Source organism: Rhopalosiphum padi, chromosome 2 (genome assembly GCF_020882245.1).
Source record: "Rhopalosiphum padi isolate XX-2018 chromosome 2, ASM2088224v1, whole genome shotgun sequence".
Lineage (NCBI taxonomy): Eukaryota > Metazoa > Arthropoda > Insecta > Hemiptera > Aphididae > Rhopalosiphum > Rhopalosiphum padi.
This window is the reverse complement of record NC_083598.1, coordinates 10,179,410-10,200,916: the sequence shown is the minus strand read 5'-3', so window position 1 is coordinate 10,200,916 and position 21,507 is coordinate 10,179,410. Positions and strand designations below refer to the sequence as shown.

The following is a 21,507-nucleotide window of genomic DNA, read 5'->3' as shown; positions in this document are numbered from 1 at the left end:
CTATAATATTTATAACTTAAAATTAATATTATTATTTACAAAACCTATTTAAAAACTTTTAATTAAAACATATTTTATAATAATAAGAGCTAAGAGGCTTATAGTTCGAAAAATAATAATATACCTATTCAATCAAATTATGGGTTATAATCTTTAATATCAAATACAGTTTTTACATATGGACTTACTTCATTTAATTTAATATAACGAAAGTCAGATATTATTTTATTACAAACACTCATCAATTAGATTTTTAAGATGACAATAAAAGAGATGGAAAAAACTAAATTCTATTAAAAACAAATTCAAATGTATTCATGACATGATAGTTGAAAACACAAAATACAGGGAGTTCCGCTTAAAGTGATCATATCGGTTCAGATCATTTTGATTCTATTAACTGGTTGATTCCATAAAGCATTTTTTTTTTATTATAAAAAAACTGCCAAAACGCCCAAAACTATAGCACTAAAAGTGTTATTAACTTATAATATTTAGTAGCTTATAGTAGTTATATCAGTGGCGTATATCTATGGCCTCAAATATATGCAGCTGCATGGGTTGTCACAACTTTAATTTTTAGGGAAGCTAAAAATTAAATTCTCTAGAACACACTTTGGTCTGTGAGTGGGTGTCTATTTTTTGGTGTTGCATGGCCTTTTAAAAACCCTATATACGCCACTGGTAGTTATTTTTAATTATTAATTCGAATGAACATTATTATTTTATAAATTATTTGAATTTTTAATGTAGGTAGTAGGTACTTCATTACACTGACAAAAATTATAATACGAGATTAATTTGCTCGCTAAAGAGTAGACTAACCTTTACATTTTGAGGACATTATATAGCTATTATTCATTAAAATAACTGTTTTGAACGGTGTTAATTTTTCGAAAAGGTAAAAATTAAATACAAAAGTTTTCCTTGTTTACATTTAATTAATATAATATTCATAAATCGTGTGAATTGTTAAAATTAACTATTAAATTTAAAAAAAATATATAGTTATACATACTTGTATAGACTAATAATTAGTGTTTTGTCTACAGTGACGATAATGCAATTGATAAACATTTTAACTAGCTTAAAAAGAATTTACAAAAATAAAAATAAATAACATCAATTTAAATTCAGATTATTTGGATCTGAATTCAATATATTATTTTGTTTTGACAGTTACTAAAAATAAATTAAATATATTTTATAACCAATATTAATTCAAGTTATCAAGTTATAGCAAATAATTTTTTTTATATTCTATGAAGATACCTGCATGTATTTTTTATAAACAAATTTAAACGAACTATGATTATTTTAAAATTGTATTTTACATAGACATCAATCACTTAAAAATAAATATATCAATAAAAGACTTATTTATAATAATAAATGTGTAGATAATATTCTAATATTTAAATTTGATAATAGGTCAATTCACTCTAATATTAAAGCTAGCAATATAATATTTGGCTTTACTAAATCCAAATTTTCAATGTTGTTAGTTTGTAAGCCGGTGAAAATACATTGCAGCTTCCTCTTAATTCTTAATAGCATATTATATTTTTTAATTGTCAAGATAGTAATATTTTATTGCAATAGGTACTTTATTATTTCAATAAAATATGGTAATTTTTTTTTCTTTAATTTATCATTAATTAATCTAAGGACATAAGAAAAAATAATATATATTAATTATACATTATTATTCAACATTACATTATCAGCGTGATACTGATATTTAAAATGTTTTATGTAAAACTGCTCACAAAAGAATATATTTTATATTATTATACTCTATGATAAAATTGTTAAGTAATAAATATAGGTATAATATCATTATTTACATAATTTGTAGTATCATTATTTGTTTCTAGATAATGACGGAATGGATTGTCCAGAGGTGTGGGCTCGGATAGCAGTACTGAATGGTCAATTACAAGCAGCTGAAGTATTATACCTAGAACAAAATAAAGTGGAAAAAGCAATTCAGATGTATTTGTCATTACATAAATGGGAAAATGGTAAAACAAGAAAATTTAATTTAGAAACTATTGTTTAAATATATATTATATTTTGTTATACTATAATTTTAGCTATTCATTTGGCTGAATCCAAAAACCGTCCAGACGTCGATGATTTGAAATCACAATATCATTTTTGGCTACTAGATACGTGTCAAGAAGAAAAAGCAGCTGAAATTAAAGAAATGGAAGGAGATAAAAGGTCGGCGCTTCAGTTATACATGAAAGCTGGTCTTTTTAGCAAAGCTGCAAAGTAAGTGTAAATGAATATTAATTTCATAATAACACATAAACGATATTATTTTGCATTTGTCATAATCATTTACACATAATATATGTCGTGCTTATGTAGATCACAATATTATGAGTGCTAAACTTTTATACTAATTTTATTAGAGCATATTTCATACGATTTTTGGTCTATAATATGGAATTTATGAACTATATATACGATTCAAAACCGAACGAAGACAAATAATGCAATAAATTAAATATAAACTATTTTACCAGAATTTTTATTTCACATTATTGTTTTTTTACAGATAACTAATAGCTTTAAATATTGTATCGTACGTCTACAAATATAAATAAAAAAACAACAAAAACAAAAATTACATATTTTTTATAATGACCTGCTTTTACCTCAATCATATTATTTATTTATTTTACATTGATAATTTCGTTTCATCATCAAAGGTTATTAGGTAGTGTTATAATATGTATTAAACTTACATTTTTTTGATTGATTTTGTTTATAATTTATGTTCTTTAAATACCATGTATACACGTTGGAATATTTGTATAATATTTTTATTCATTGCTTCAATTTAAGATCCCAAAATATTATTAAGTTGATGTAAATTGTTTTTCTTTTCATTCGGTTTCGTATTGGTGACATTCTGTTAAAATATGTTTTATAGTGAGTTGAATTCCTCGAGTGATGCATATTGAGATATATTTTTCTTTAGTTATTAAGAAACCTTAAGTTACCTTTGTATGGCAAATTTTTATCTATTAGGAATCTATCTAACTCGTTTTTTCCTGAACTGTTGTTATTTTTATTTCGTTTAGTTTTTTATTACGAATTTTTGCCATATTTTATACTATTCTAATGAGTTGATATTTTTATATGATTTTTGGTGTTGGTGTATGTTAGTATTTTTTTATGGTTTGCTTGTACAATTTCTTTAGAAGATGTATTTGCTATTTCGTTACTTTGAATGTTGATGTGGCAGGGTATCCATATATTAGAGCGATTTTTTTTTATCAAGTCCATTTATTGAATTGTCTATTTAGACTGATATTTCACTAGGGTTGAATGGATTTTGGAGGCTTGTTAGTGTGCTTAGTGAGTCGTTGAGGATTAGCTATTGTTGTGTGTCTTAGTTGGAAATATATTGAACTTCCTACGATGGTAGTGGAAGTGTAGATCGAACAGTGGTCGTTCATATATTTTTTTTGTTAACGCTGTGGTTTTAGTAGTGACTGAAATTGTAACTTCTACATTTTGATTTTGATATATATTTCTTTATAGATTTTTTATTTATATTTATTTTGATGAAAGTAAATTGTTTTAAGTTAATTCGTTTGTTGTTATTATTATTTTGTTTTATTTTTAGTGCATTTCAGTTTGTATTGATTATGACACCTAGGGGTCCAATTTGATTATTATAATTTTTTATTTTTTTTTTATGATCTTCAGTCCTTTAGATTAATGTCATAATTTTGTTATGTATTTTATTTGGTATGATTATGTATAGCTATAGCTGTATTCAATGCAAGTGCCATATGATAGGCATAGGTATATTCTTCAAATGTAAAGGAGAAGGTGATATAATTTATATATTTTCAATAGGGTTTGATTTGTGACCTATTACAATGTGTAAGCTTGTGTTATGAATAGGTTTTATTATTATGTTGAATGTTGTGGTATTTTAATACCGATAAGTTATCTAATTTTGATAAAACTAACGACTTGTATAATACTTGTATTAAAATTTTGTTTGCTATTTGTTGTGCACAAGTATAATGAATAATACATATTTTTTTATTTTTATAAATACAAATAATTTAAATATAAACACAACTTAATCTCATTTAATTATTATATTATTTGCATAAATTATTCATTACATCATAATGAACCATGTATAAGTATAATAAGTATATACAATAATAAAAACTGAAGAGAATAAATATATATAAAACATATAATACAGAATATTATTATGTTTCTTTTTTTAAATGTAAAATTTCACATTTCGATTTACTTATAATAATCTTAATATTAATGTAAAACTAATTATAAATAATTTATCCTAGTATTACTTTATTGTAAATGAAAAATTGATAAAATTCTTGTAGTATAAGTCCATTTAAAATATTATGTAGTCCACGGATTAAATTGTCACATTAAGATTAGAATAATGATTAGAGTTGTAGCTTGTAGCTATAATCAATAAAATAATGAACAAGGACTAACGATAACGTTGTCGGACAGATAAGGAAGTTGTCTGTTTAAATGTTGTGGAAATGGATATATATTGTTTAAGCGAAATCCTTTAAGAATTTTAATTATAAAATAACCTTTTTTTGTTTATTTAAAATCAAGAAATAAAGTTAAATTCAGATATATGAATTAAAATATTTTAATATTTTTAGAAATGAAAATTATTTTTGAATATGTTTTTGAGATAAAAACTTAATGATATACTTCTAACAAGAAAGTATTAATATAAACTATAAATCATACATTATATTAAATTGTATTTTATTTTTTCACATGAATTTGTATTTAGTAAATAAATAAATTATGCGAAATTAACCAGTGATTAAAATACATTTTTTTAAATATATATTATATTCAATATAAATAAATTTCACCATCAGCCATTTAATTTTAATCATATTATCTACCCTTTTCCAATAATTATATAATGTTACGAGGAATATTTAAAATCTTTTTTTGTAAAATCGTTATTTTTCTAATAACAATAAGAAACAGATACATTTTAATTTCAATAGACAAACTCACTATATTAAAAATATCATAATTAAATTCAAAGTAAACATTCATAACAAATTGTGAATTTCAAACAGATACAATTAATAATTTTATCAAGAAAAATTTAAATGATTTAATAATATACAGGTTCACAACAACTAATATTTTAACTGTCTACACGATAATCTAACATGATAGATGTATAGATGCATAATACTTCTATTTATATAAACATTTTTAAATAATAAAATATGGTATTATACACTTTTTAATTTAAATTTTATACCACTGACTATTGAAATTTACAATTCATGTTTTCGGTGAATTTTTTTCATACCAAATTTAGTACTAACCATAATGATTATGTACAAAGTATTTGAAATAATAAACTGATAGGTTTAAAAATTTCTATACATGAATTTTGAATGGTATTTTAAAAACTGACATTCTTTGGAAAACGTAATAATAATAAAAAAAAACTTTGAATAAAATTATATTAGCTAAAATTTATATATATATAATTTGAACCACTTCAATTTATTTGATATCCATATAATACAAAAATATATTATTTTTATTAACAATACAGTGAAAAAGTTTCTGTTGAATAAGTCAATCAATTTTACATATAAACCATTAACTTTTTGTAAACTTCTGATATAATCAAATTCCAATAAGTAGACTCGTACATTATACTTGTTTAAATATATATTTTTTTAAATATTGTATGTATTAAAATTATTTTTTATATTTAATCTCAAGAATAAAATGTGTTATATAATATTATTTAAATCATATATCGTTTTAAAAATTAGAATAGTTGGAAAAGTTGGATAGTTCACATAAACTACTATAACTATTTAGCTTTTGTATAATACAATATTATAATAAATAATATTATTTATGTGATACAATGGTATACTCGTATGATTACAAAAACCTTAATCGAATTTTGCGTACATAGCTGTATTTATTACGTGAGTGTGACATAATAATATAATTTATTTTTTCTGTCCTCGGTCATTGAGACCATACCGCCAAACAAATTTCTCTCCAGACATTATAAAAATATAATTCAAATTGAAATCGTACAGGCTTGTTCAAGATGACCCAGAACTTTTGGCTGATTCAGTTGTAGAAAAAGTACTGTCTGGATTGCTAAGACTGGAAAACTATCACGTTGCAGGAGAACTTTGTCAATCGCAGGGGAATCCTGGCAAAGCTATGGAATTTTACTGTAGAGGAAACATATACGCTAAGGCCGTGGAGTTGGCAAGATTCATATCCCCATCAGGTGTGGTGTACATTTTATATGTTTACGAAGTATGACTTCGTATGTAAACAAAACATGATGACATATTTTTTGCGTTCCATCTGAAAGTATTGGTGGGTCAATTTTAATATATGCAAATATGCAAATTTCCAATAGCGTAGTAGATATAATGAAAAAAAACTTAGAGTGGTTTTAATATAGGTTATATTATATAAGTATCTCTTTGATCAATTCAGAGTTATGTTTATTTAGATTAGCTAATTTTTTATACAATTTGCTATAGTTAATAGTTTATTGTATTAATATCATAAAAATATAATTATAAATTATTTAAAAGAAAATGGTTTTAATCAAACATTTACATAGATACGAGTGATGTACACTCATAGATAATAATTATTATGCTTTCTAACAATAACTCAAAAATTGTATGAAAATATTATTATACTTAGAGATTACTACTATATATTACAATACTAATATAATTTGAGTTTAAAAACTTGGAATTTTAATATTATATTAAACTTACTGATTTCCAAGAATGCCTAAAATTTCTCAGCAATCTTTATAAATCATTTTTTTTAACTTAATTTACCATGTTATTAATGTTAAATATAATATTTAAATATAATGTATATAGCTTCTTTATTGACATTTTATGAATGTCATTTTCTTAAAGTTTACATACCTACAATTTTGTTTCAAAGTGCATGAAACTGTGAAACAATTGCCTACTATTCTGTTCTACTACTTAATACTTTTATTTGTACTTCAAACTCACAAATGATAATTGGATGCAATAACCTAACATAATTATTAAAACTATTCAAAGCATTTATTGATGATTTTTTTTGTACATTTTCTGTTTGTACTCCACAAATATGGTACCTAATGAACAATTATTAACTTTTATCATGTTTGTATACTAATTTTGTCTATATATGATGCCAAAATATGTCCAAGTAGATAATTATTATTAAAGACTTATATTAATGTGTCGTAATAATATTATTATACATAAATATAATAATTTTAAAGTTACGTTAGAATGTGACGCAATATATATGCAATAAGGGTGTATTATCGCGCTATGGGACACCTTTTACACGACCAATTTACCAAAACATTTAAGATATTAAAACATTGAAATATTAATCACCTGAGCTTTATTTTGTTAAATAATTTTTCAGAGGTAGTTTCTTTAGAAGAAAAGTGGGGAGATTTCTTAGTTTGCCAGAAACAACAAGATGCTGCTATATCTCATTATATTGAATCCGGAAATACAGTAAAGGCCTTAGAAGCTTCCATTGGTGCCAGACAGTGGAAAAAATCAATGCAAATTATGCAGGTAAATATCGTAAATTCTATGTTTGGCTTTAACATTACATATATTGTTTACTTATAACGACAATAACATCTGATATTAAATGATCAAACGAATTCATCTGTATTGTAATATTATTTGGATCAAAGATAAGTAAGGTAAGTAAATTGATTAAACATAACATTTTAAATTTAAATACATATAAACTTAATTAAATCCAGTTTACTACAAATGCATTAAATATATATAATATATTTACACAATATTGCTAATATTTTCTAATAATAATTATACAAGAATAAATTATTTAATATTAATTATAACAATAGATATCATAACCTTATAATATTTTTATCAAAGACATTAAATACAAATAAACATATATTAAAATATTTTAGTCAAAAATTCAATAATTTATTAAAAATATTGTATACATATAAACATATAATACACTATAGCTGATCTTGAAAGGCATCATTCGTGACAAGTTTAACAATGCTAATGAATTTACCATAATCTTAAACACCGTTAAATTAACTAATAATAATAATCTACAAATAAATATAACACAACATTTGGATAGTTTCGACTTAATAAAAAATATAGATCTAAAATAATTGTATATTATTTTAGACTTGTATTTTATATAATAATTATTTTATTAAAATTATGGTAACTCTATAAAAACAAAAAAATATTTATTTTTTCATGAGGCAACAAATCCTTATGTGTATAACTCTCTTTCAAATTAAAAATTAAAAAATTGACTTCAAAGAGGAACTCGAGTATAGGATTATCTATGTACCAAATTTCAGAGCGCTAAGTGCGATAGACTTAGTTGTGGCGCTTACATATATATACACATACAAACACATACAATTAATGTTATAAATATTTTATGTTACTATATTAGTTACAAGTTGTAAAATATTATTATAAAAGACAAGAAATACCGAATAATGGATTTTATTTAAATGTTAGGTATAGTTATTTTTTTTTATTAAAACCATTATTGTTTTGTATATCAAATTAATTTCCTAGTACAACTTTTTTGTGTAAAAAAAAAAATAAAACATACCTATAGTTCAAGCATAGCGCAAAATTTAAATAAATAATATGATGAGTTTTTTATATTGACTTAACGTCTATATTATCGTAAGTTTATTGATAATTTATTTCAAGGAAATTAAAATAACTATTATTATTATAGCATATGTACATTATACGACACGCCACTATTTTATGAGGTGTTAACACTTTTTCTTAGGTAATAATTGTTAAATTCTAATTTGCAGTCTAGCAGGTTTTGAACATGCCTGTTAAAATATAATATATAAATTCATATAAGTAACTTTATATACATTTTTAATTCACAGGTCATTGAAGATAAAACATTGATAACCAAATATGGATCTCATTTGGCTGAACATTTTAAAACAGTTAACGACTATAAGACTGCTGAGAAGCTTTATATGGAATGTGGAATGCACAGAGAAGCTATTCAACTCTATTTAGAAACAGGTTAATTTAATTAATTTATCATATTTTGAAAACGATTAAAATAATATGTGTACCTATATATACATTTGATATTCAAACACTATCGTGTACATTCAGGGAATTGGGAGAAGGCACATAAGCTTTTAAAGAACAACCCAACCTTGACAGACTTGAGTGAAGAATTAGAAACTTATGGCAAAAAGTTGGAAAACATGGGCAGGATTAAGGAAGCGGAAAAGCTTTATATAGCTTTGGAAAAAATAGATCTGGCCATCAACATGTACAAGAACTGTCAACGATACGACGAGGTACGTACGTTTCAACGATTATTCCTCTGCAACGGGCGTAAAACGCAAACCTTACGTTTCCAACAGATGATGTCTCTTGTGAGCAAGTACCACAGTGATTTAGTGAGCACCACCCACGTCCATTTAGCTCACGAGTGTGAGACTCGGGGCAACTACAGGGCAGCGGAACACCATTTTGTACAGGCCGGAGAATGGAAACTCGCGGTAAAAATGTATCGATCGTTGGATATGTGGGAGGAAGCATATAAGGTACCTACACCATTATATGATTCCCTAAAAATTTGTATTATGTATACACAATACGAGTATGTACACGTGCGTGTGATTAATATTTTGTTTGTATATTATTATTGTGGAATGCAAGTAAACAAAGTTTAAAATAATTGGACAATGAGCGAGTCAATATTTTACTCTTAACCTAATCACATTTGATATTCATAAAACCATATGACTAATTATATATCAGCAAAGTGTCTGATGTAAGTTTAAACAACGCTCAATATTAATAATTGATAAAAGTTTTTTTATTTTTAGTTAGCAATATTTTATGAAATAAAAACTGATAACAATGGATACGTGTTTCGATAGTCTTAAATATTCGTAATATTATTCTATTTAGACTGGATCACAATATTTGATTGATTAAGAATGACTAAAAAATGAAATTAAAAAAAAAATTATCTAATTTTACCAAATATTTTAAAAGGGAATTATAAATTATTAATATTAATACATTCAATAATTATAACGTCATATGTTAACGGGTAACTATTATAAATATTAAATATAATATAGTTAGGTAATGAATGTATAATATTACTGCACTATCGAACACTATTCCATCTACTATAGTATACATGGCAACGGAGTAAATGACATGCATCACAGAACTGGCGTATCCTTTTACATAGGTACAAAATTTCAATCTCCAGAACACCGCTCTTATAATAATAAATCAAGGCACAGCATATTCTCGAATTTCAATCATTCCTTTTGATAACCTCATATCAAGAATCAATAACACAATTAATATGACTATGATTTCAGATATTTAGAGATTTCTATACTATAACGTATCTTTAATTTATTGATCTTATAATGCAGATTAAAATAATAAATATTAAAATTAAATATAAACTTCTGTTATATCATATGTTATTGTAAAAATGATTTAGATAAAATAAAATATTGATGTTAATTCGATTTTACACCACCGTGACAATAAAATATATCATGAAAATTGGAACTCAAATGATTTATAAATCATTTCATACGAGGAAAAAAACAATTATTATTTTTGAAAATGATTTTGTAAAATTTTGAAATGTTCTGTGGTATAAAGAATAAATTCGATTTTATTTAAAAATATTTTAGTATAAAAACATATACTGTAATAAGTTTTCTATTGACAGTTTGTTTCTGACGAAAATATTAATTATAGTGGATATCTGACTCATAAATTAAAAATAAATAATTTTACTATATTTTTAGATTGCAAAAAACAATGGTGGAGAATATGCAGCTGAACAAGTAGCATTTTTGTGGGCTAAATCGTTAGGTGGAGATTCGGCTATCAAGTTACTGAATCGTCTTGGTCTTCTAAATGAGTGTATTGATCATGCCAGTGATAGTTATCAAGTAATTAAATAATAATATAATATCATTAAAATACAGTTACCAATCCAGTACGGTCTTTATGGTCTATATCAGGGATGGGCAACTGGCAGTCCGCGTACCATTTTTGGCCCGTGCTACATTTCAAATTACTTTATAAAAGTATAAAATGTTAGAATTTTTCTGTATTTTATTTTATTATTTTAATAATATCAACATAACTTTTATTTTTAAACGTAGACATATATGAATTCTTATCTAGTATTGAACTATAAATGTCAACTGTAAATTTTATTGACTCTTTTTTTGTTGCTTTTTATGTTTTCTAGCCTACTAGATTTTCACTTTTAAAAAAATCTGCCCTCTAGTAACATTGAGTTTTCTATCTCTAGTATACTATAGGTTAAATTATACCTGGTTTAATAAAAATATCAAAGAATAAATTATTATGTCCATAATAATATCAATAATTATATAATTCTGATCAGCAAAGCCAAAATCCATGTTAAGGACATGCCAGCTAGTAAGCCACATTATAACTTTATTATGAGTAAATTTATATTTTTACACCCCCGTCACCCCAATTGAATATTTTTTTTACGCCAATGAGTATTGGAGCCACGAAGTTTTGAAATTGCTCGACCACATTTTAAAAACTTCGGCGCCACTGATTCTGATAGACGTTAAACATATTTTATATCTAAATACTCGCAATATATAATTAATTATTAATGTATTATTTTTCGGCAATTTTAAATGTAACAATTAATATTTCTTATAAAGTTGATAAAATATGGTAAATTATTAATATTAATGAATAATCAAACGACAAAATTCAATTTTTGAAATAAAAATAATTTTAAATAAATTATATTATAAAACAATTCGATACTGTATATTATATTAATATTCAAACAATATGAATTATCGAAAAATATTTATTTTTTATACTAATTATGTTATGATTTTATTAATAATAAGAAATATGTCACTCATTTTAAATAATAGCCAAGTCAAAATAAGAAAAAATTGATCCAAAGCTGAATTTTGGTATACACAAACCCTTTATTATCTTATTGAACATACTAAAAGTCTTAAAACTTAACATCTGCGCCCTCTACCCCCAAAAAGGAATTAAATCTAACTTCTCACTGTTTTCCATATAACTCATTAATAACTGTTTAACTTACGGAAAAAATGTACAAACAAAAATTATAGGTCTTAAAGTTTTCTATAAAAATAAACCATTTTCATACATACATTTTCACGGCATAACGATAACTAAATTTTTTTTTAGTAGTTAATAGTTCTATTAGAAAAATTCAATTCTTACATTTTTACACATTATATCATATTTTACTTTTTTTTTTAATATATAATACATGTATTTACCGTACATTTCAGGGATGTTGTTATATTGAGTGGCATTATAATTGAACGTTTTATAATATAAACTAATTTTGAACATAATATAATAAAATTGATTTAACAATTTAACGAAAGCTGAATATAAACACTTATTTACTATATACTTTTCCAATGGATATACAAAAAAAAAGTCCTCATGCCTACCCTCTTGTGTGTTGCCATCCATAATTTATTGTTTACTTTTTTTTATTCATAAATTCAATAGTTAATACGTTTTACAGAAAATGCTTGGAGGGTAGATTTTACTTATTAGAAGAGGTGGGGGCTTTTAGTATGACCAATAGGATGATAAACTACTATTTTTGTGTACCAAAATTTAAGTTTGGGTTATTTTTCAGATCTTTGTTGATTTTAGATCTAATTTGACTGGACTATAATTAATAATTATTATAGTACTAATATATTATTAACATATGCTTCTAAATAGTTTGATTTTGCTTTCGAATTGGCTCGCTCCGGAGGTACCGAGCGTTTGACTGAAGTGCACTATAAATACGCTCTTGTGCTTGAAGATGATGGTAAATTTCAGGAAGCGGAAAAAAATTTTGTGGCTGGAATGAAACCTAAAGAAGCAGTATTAATGTAAGTAGAACTATATTGTGTAAGTAAGTTGATTTATAAAAGCTATTAAAATGGTTAAATTATTTTATAAACGTAAATCATGTCATCATATCCATATTGAATTAATTAAACTGCAATGTTTTACAAAACAATAATGTTATAAACCTATAATAATATACATTTGTTTGTTTTACTATAAAATAATACAAAATGTAGTTTTGATTAAAACTATTAAAACTCAATTCAATTTTTATTTAACATATCTATAAACAGAAATTTTAAAATTTTTTTAGATAAAAGTAGTCTAGCAATAGTCGAAAAAATAAATTCCTTATGGCCAATTTCTAATTTAAATTTATTACGTAGTAATTTACAAATAGCAAATTATTAAGCCTTGATTTTTGGCATACTTTCGAAACTAAGCCAAATCAAGTACACTACCTATAAAATATGACCTTAATAAATGTATGCAATTTAATATTGGCGCATCACGCGACGTACAATAAACTCAGTGTTTACCAATTTTTAATTAAATTAATAGTTGGTTTCTACCAAATATAATATTATGATAATACGCCATCGGTGATAATATTCTACCAATAAAGCGATACTGACAGAACTCGACGTTACGACGCGCGACGGCCGAAAACGCCGATTAATACTTAATATCATAATATTGTATAATATCTGTAACACCATAACGGTGGGGGAAGGCGTACTCTGTCATAACTCAACGTAACTACGGTCGGAAATTCTGATTAGTGTAATATCATAATATTATACAGGTTGATTCACCAAATATTATCACCCCATTTTTCATTTAATAATAAATTTATTCAAATTCTGGTTATAGAAATTTTTAGTTTAAGACCATATTTCAAAATATTTAGATTTTGTTTACCTTTTAAAGAGTATCCTGTGCAACACTGCAATTCCAATTAATTTTTTTAATCAAAAATCATTCTTTTTACATACAAATTGTTAAGAAGATGACTTTTTTAATATACCTACTTTGGAAATAAGGTGTTTAAAGTTATTTAATTTTGTATACTAGATACATGTTAACTTATTCAGAAAAAACTTAAAATTATAGTAATTAGTAATAATATTACTACATTTACGTATATTCTATACATACTTATAAATTCACATTTAATAATTAATATAAAATTATAAAAATTGTCTGAATATAAAATCATAAGCAATGATAAATTAAGCTATTTATGCTTATAAAAAATAAAAATATAAATATAAAGTTTTAATATTTTTAAACTTCTTTAGTACCAACTTACGAAGAACCTTGTATTGAATTTCAAAGATTTTTAACCTAGTGGAAATTTTTTATCGACATTTATAGAAAAAAAGGAAGTAAGTGGTTACCGCTCTGGCACTCTGCTGTATATTAGGTTTCAAGTGGATTACTATTATATAAATGTGTTAAATTTGAATTCAATAATATATTATTGTAAACACAAAACGATTCTGAGTAGAAACAACCTATCAGCCTATAATCACCAAGTGATAATGTTTTTTTGATATAACTATTAAAGTCATTTATTTTACTTTTAGTATTAGGATAGGTTGATGTAATTTTTTCCGAAAATATTGAATTTATTATATTATATGAATTTAATTATCATAATAATATAATATGTATACAATATTATATCGAACTTCATTTAAATAAGTAATTTCGACCAAATTGGAAATTAAAATTTAAATTGTCATTACAAAATGATTATCTTTTAAAGTTTTATGGTTTCAGTATGAAATACTTACGAAAAATCTTGTATAGCATTTTCAAGAAGTTTGACTTAGTGTATAATTTTTATCGACATTTATAAAATAAAACTAATAAAAATTGAAAATGGAATTACATTATAACAATTAAAACCAAAATAAATTTTGTTGAAAATTTTTACGTAAAAATACCCGTTTTTATACATTTTTGTTTATTTTTCCCGATTATAAAAATAAGTACTGATCATTTTTAAATTTTACCTCTGAAGTACAAACTAGATCATCATTCACCACCATTTTTGAAAATCGAAGCATTTTATTGACAACTTATCATATGTGATATATCACACGTGACTTGTATATGAATATATTAAATTCATCCATAAAAAAAAAATCAAAACACATCGTAATAAAATGAATATATTAATCGATCCCTTTTATATATTTTAATTTAAAATCTAAAATTTATATACCTACTAGATTAATTTTCTTATCAGAAAATATATTAAAAAAGAAAAACTAAACATTTTTACTGTTTAAAATGTAGACACAAAATATATAAACACTCACTATTTTAATATCATTACATAAATCATTCTTAAAACTCTAGTCATAATCTGAGTTTGAGTACATTTATTATTAAAATAAAATTTGATGTTGAATAATTTAGTGTAGGTAATAACATAAATTGTTACACTATAAGTTATTACGATATACGGTTAAATATTCGGGAAGACATGATATCTATGTTTAAAACGGCACACCATTTCGGACTACATGCAGGTACATACATAACCAGGATTGGGACAACGCGGAACGTGTTGCCGAACAACACGACAAGAGCGCCATGTCCGATGTGCTACTGTCCAGGGCCAAGATAGAGTTTGAAGCAGCCAATTATCCGCGGTTCGAGGCGTTGATGTTGCGTTGTCATAAGCCTGAACTCATTGTCAAACAATATCAGGTATAGAATATGGTTAACTGCAGGTTTACTATAACATGCCTCGTAGTATGATATTTATTGTCATATATAGAATATTATTTGGGGTTGGGTATGCTTCATTTGATTTTATTAAATTTGACACATACTATCATACGAGTATATATCATTATAATATCCTTGCCTAACAGTTAAATTAAATAAACAATAAACAAAACGCTACAATAGCTAAAATTTAAATCAATATAATATTTGTTAGAAATTAACTCTAGCAGTTAATATTATGCATATCAATTTAGTTGATGCTATTGTCTAATACTGTGAACACACTCTGTTCAACTGTTTTCAATATTTTTAGTGAATAAAATAATTGTATAACTTATTTTTAAAATTTGTTAGTAGAATAAACATATTGAAATATAATACATATTTCAGCTAAACATTATAAAGCAAATTTAAATCAGAATTTAACTTAGGTACGTACTTACATTGTAACCCAATTGATATATTTTGTATAATAGTACAATACTGATTTATAATAGTATATTATTAATACTATTTTGTCCACAAACATATTATTATAAGCCATAAGGTATTTATAGTACTCGAATATAATATGTTTAACAATAAGAATAACTTACATAAATATATGCATGAAAAAATAACTTTAAAAATTAAACCGTCATGAACAGAACTATATATTTGTAGTGATGAATGACACGATAATAGTTATTTTAGTAAATTATATATATTTTCTTATACATTTTTTTTATGAAACGAAGCCATTAAGCACTGTGGAAGACAGTATATAAGTATTTTTTCTTTTAAAACGAATTCCCCCTTAATATATTTATAGAGATTTATATTATATATATATATATATAAATAATTTATGGTTAGTTTAATAATTCTTTACCAACTAAATATTTTTTTAAATTATTTCAATTCTTTGTTTTTATTCAAAAACAACCATACAAACATATTTGTTTTAGTATTTTACATATATTTGAAGTGGTATTGGTTATAAATTTAAATCTGTCTACTAATATTTAAGTGTGCATTAATATAGCAGTAAACCATTGCATTACTGTATTTTACTCAAGAAACTTCCACAAAATAATCTTAATATTTTGTCTAAGACAATAAAATTTGCTAGCTTTATAATCTATATTTTATATTTTGTCCTAAAAACGTATTGCATTGTTTATTTTTTTAAACCAGGCGACACATGAATATAATGTTTATGTAAACGGACATCAATAAATCGACAGAAACGAATGAGTTATACACATGATTGGGTTTACAGTGAAAAAAATTGAGTGTAATTCGTAAATGAGATCCGTATTTTTCAGTGCCACATTTAGTTGTTATTTCACCAGAAAAACGCTTTAAATCATTTGGTTTGGTCAAAAAATAAATTTATTGGATCGATAAAAGATAAAAGATTAAGATTGATTGGCATATCGTTTTCTCTTATTGTCACTCTGTGCAGACTTTTAAGAAACAAATGTTTTGATAAACAAATACGTTATATTTGTTATAATGTCTAATTATTAAAGACAAATAAATTAAACAAAAATACAATATGAAATAGTTTTAGCTAAGTAACTAATAATGATATAATCGTCATCTATCACACATGTGGTCAAAATTTAATAATTGTAATATTTTCAAAATCATTAAATTGCCTTAAGTATAGAGTTTTGTATTAATTAATATTGTTCAATAATATTGATTAATATTAAACAAATGTCTTTAAATTAAGTTTACAAAAAAAGTTTACGTTCTTATGTGATTTTTTAAAGCTGACTCACTGAAACTTCCATAAAATATTGTAAAAAGAATATAAAATCTACAAATCATTTTAGATGTTTGTTAATAAAAAAATGTTTCGTATTATGCATTTTCCTCTATTTTGAATATATGTATAATATTTAATTTAATAAAAAATAACATAGATTTTGAATCTTCCTGTATATATACATTTTTAATTTATTTAATAAAAGTAGTACGTTAAAAATGTTTTGTTAACTTAATGCTAATTAATTATAATATTTTGAAGTGTACTTTTTTTTCAAAGTGAATCGAAAGCTATAATTAACGACGGAAAACGCCATCTAAAATAAAATGAACATTTTAAACATTATTTTACATAATAAATTGCATTATCAAAATATATATACATATTTTATAATATACAAAGTGATTTTATTTTTAATATATCAAGCTATGTATATATTATATTAGTAAATAAAAAAATCTAGTTTTGCACCGGTGACAGTTATATAATTGTATATCTATTTAAAAATTTAGCTTATTTATACATCAAAACATAACTACAGTTAGTTTTTGATAATATTAGTCTGATTTGGTTAAAAACTACAAATTTAAATTATATGATACCAATACTACATTTCTCCAAATTTTACTATAACTAATTATATATAGCTCTCAAATTTATATTTAACTCCGAAGATTTTATCTTTTCTTTGTTATTTTAATACGAACATATACATATATGAATATTTAAAATAATTCAAAATATAATAAAATATTTTAAATACTGATCTGTTAAATCTTCGATTAAAAAACATCATATATAATCGCTGAAACGTTAAAAATAATTATTATTAATGAATTTTTGCTGAAACATAAGCACAAATTAATGCTTAATGACCTGACAAACTCATTACTAAAAAAAATGTTTAACTGAAAATACAAGTATGTGTATAAAACAGTGTATATATATTTATAAATATGTATATATTATATACATATACCTGTATAAAATAAAATATAAGTTAAACCAAACTAAAATGGCGTTGAAAGTTTTATTTAGATACAATATTTGTTTGAATGTATATTTATCAGCTTATCAGATACAGCTGTAGGAATTACCAATTTTGATTTAAGTTGACCTACATTAATTTTATTCTTTTAGAAAAATATTTAAAACTTATTTTTTTATAGTAGCAAAGTAGTTAAGTATAACAAAAATAGGAAATTATTATTAATTTTAATGCATACATATAATAATACCATACATTTAACAATATTAATTTCATGATTATGGATCCAAGCAATTCAGTTAAATATACATTATATATATACATCATTAAATAAATTATTATATTTTAATCTTCTTTAATTCGATATTGCTTAGCATTTTTATCTTTTAAAGTTAACACTGGTTAAGCAGATATAACTTTAAATATAATTATCGTTACAAGATAAAATACGAAACCTCGATTAAAGGTTAATATATTTTACGTGACATGAGAAGTAAGTATTTTAATTCAATTAGATGAATTTATGAAAGAAATGAAAATAAAAATAATTTTAGTCTTTGAACTAACTTATTCATTAGAATATTTCAATTAATACCTATCTCTTGCCCTCTTGGGACCCGTTGATCGTCAATGTTTTCTGTGCCTACATACATAATACATAGTGTTTCAAACTTAGTTAGCTTATTTTCTCTCTTTTAATATATTTTTTTCCTATAATTATAGTGACTTTGATAACACTCGGTTATTTCAAAATAACATAAGTATACACACAATTGTAATAAGTGTAATAACTATTATCTAAAAATTTTAAAATTATATAGGTGTTTAGATAAAGTTTATTTAAAAAGAAATTAATAGTATAGAAACAAAAAAAATGTATGTAAATAAAATAATGGTGTTACAGGAAAAAGGGATGTGGGTTGAAGCATTGAAGTCGTGTCGTGAATACTTGCCAGCCAAAGTAGATGAGGTGCAAGCAGAATACGACAGAGAGTGCGGCGCTCGAGTGACCAGAGACATTAACAGTCTGTTCGCGCAAGCCAGCCAGTGGGAGCAAAATGGAGAGTTCAAAACAGCTGTGGATTGTTTGCTCAAGGTATACTCAATGAAATCATTATATATTAATTTTTTACTCTATTATATTATAATTTATAGATATTCTAAACTATTTAGTTAGCAAAATGTGTAAATGTTGTTTTTATTTTCTTTAATTTTCACTGGTAAATATTTTGATAAAAATGTTTTCTAATATTTTTTTGAATGCATTATCCTCCACACCAAAGTCACTTATATGTTAAACGACGTGACGAATTCATAATCTATATTATATATTTTTTTTTTTTTTTATAGACCCAATGGAGTATAACGTGAATAAAAAATGTATTGTTAAATACCTACTATAAACTTTTTAAACATGTAGAATTAATTCAAGTACTTATATAACACTAAGCATTATATTATTATAAAATATTATCATAGACGTAAAGAACATTTTTAGTTTTTTGAAATATTTGATTAAAAATACATTTATGTATGGGAATATTCAACAAAAGCAAACATTTGAGAATTTTTCCAATTGAGTTATCTCTTTAAATTTTATCCATAGACTGTATTAATAGATATTTATATGTGTGAAAAGGTCACTTCAACCAACTGTAAAGACGACCGTATTATATCAAAAACGCTCAACGAAGCGACGCGAATGACATTAAAATACTTAGATGGCGGAGAGTGTGTGGACGCTGCTAAAAAATTAGGTAAGTTCCAAAAGGTTGTATTACAAGTTTTTTTAAATTTTATTTACTCTATCATATACTGTATGAATTATGAAGTTTTTGATTTTAGAAATTTATGGTTTAAATCTTGAAATGTATTGTCGTTTAAATAGTTAAATTTAACACATAATGAAAAATGTACTTAAATATTAAAACGTCACTGATTTAAATATATTTAGGTATGAATACAAATACAACAATTAGGTAAATATATTATTATTATTTTCACTCGTTCAAACAAACACAATATCATACAATTTATATTCAGCTAACGAGTAATTTAATATTTTAATACAAACTTCGTTGAAACACCGTCTTCTCTTCGTAAAATAAATTGAGTGTTATCATTAATCCCATTATCCTTTTCCAATGCTAGAAATTACAAAGGAGAATGATGAATATTTTCTATATCGATTTTGACACGCAATTTATTACACGGTACCTCCACTGCCTCTTCTGGAGATTTTCTAGCTTGAAATAAAGCTTTTTCGATACATATTAATGGAAATAAATTGAAGATTTAATAACGTTAATCTTATTGGATTACATCAGCAAAATGACAGATTACCACTTTTTATAATTCAGTTAAACGTACTAGTTATAATGTGTGAAAGCTTTGTACGGGTCAGCTAATAATTTAATTTTCGACGAGCTGCCAGCTGATACCGACCGTGTACAAAGTGGCGGAATGATGGCAATTCGTTTGGAAGTGTCAGTCAGCGTTAAACATTCAAAGTAATATTATAGATACACAAATAATACGTGTATTTTTGCCTAAAATCTGTATATAACAACTGTAAAACTGCTTTATGGATAATTTTAAACAATAATATTATAACGGTAATTCCACTCTTTAATAATAAAGCATTGTTAATGCATACAATGTATACACAATGTAAAACAATTTTCTGGAACAATGCTTGTTTATTCATTATGTTTTATACCATAATTAAATTAAATGTAATATTATTTTATGTTGGAATGTTTTCGGTAAATTTTATTGAATTCAAATTCGATGGACTAATAGTAAATACATAAAATAGATTTGCTGTAGGTACTATCATCGTTGGTTGTATAACTAGAGATAAAAATACGTGTCGTCTAGGAAATTGATAAAATTCAATAATAATATCCTAAGAAGAAAATTCCAATAAATAAATATTTAAAATAATTTTTAAAAAAATATTTATTTCTTTTGCTAATAATCTATATCGTTATGGCATACAT

The 21,507-nt window shown here is 24.2% G+C and overlaps 1 protein-coding gene across 1 annotated transcript in view; it reads left to right on the top strand.

Moving 5' to 3' along the window:
* Positions 1-21,507, top strand: part of LOC132921121 (intraflagellar transport protein 172 homolog) — an 87,882-nt gene that overhangs the window by 46,213 nt on the left and 20,162 nt on the right. The window contains exons 14-25 of the mRNA XM_060983971.1: positions 1,878-2,024; positions 2,097-2,277; positions 6,123-6,322; positions 7,492-7,649; positions 9,002-9,146; positions 9,243-9,433; positions 9,500-9,682; positions 10,925-11,071; positions 12,903-13,057; positions 15,560-15,740; positions 19,410-19,601; positions 20,145-20,262. Of these exons, the coding sequence (XP_060839954.1) occupies positions 1,878-2,024; positions 2,097-2,277; positions 6,123-6,322; positions 7,492-7,649; positions 9,002-9,146; positions 9,243-9,433; positions 9,500-9,682; positions 10,925-11,071; positions 12,903-13,057; positions 15,560-15,740; positions 19,410-19,601; positions 20,145-20,262 (1,998 nt within the window). The remainder of the gene's footprint in view (positions 1-1,877; positions 2,025-2,096; positions 2,278-6,122; positions 6,323-7,491; positions 7,650-9,001; positions 9,147-9,242; positions 9,434-9,499; positions 9,683-10,924; positions 11,072-12,902; positions 13,058-15,559; positions 15,741-19,409; positions 19,602-20,144; positions 20,263-21,507) is intronic.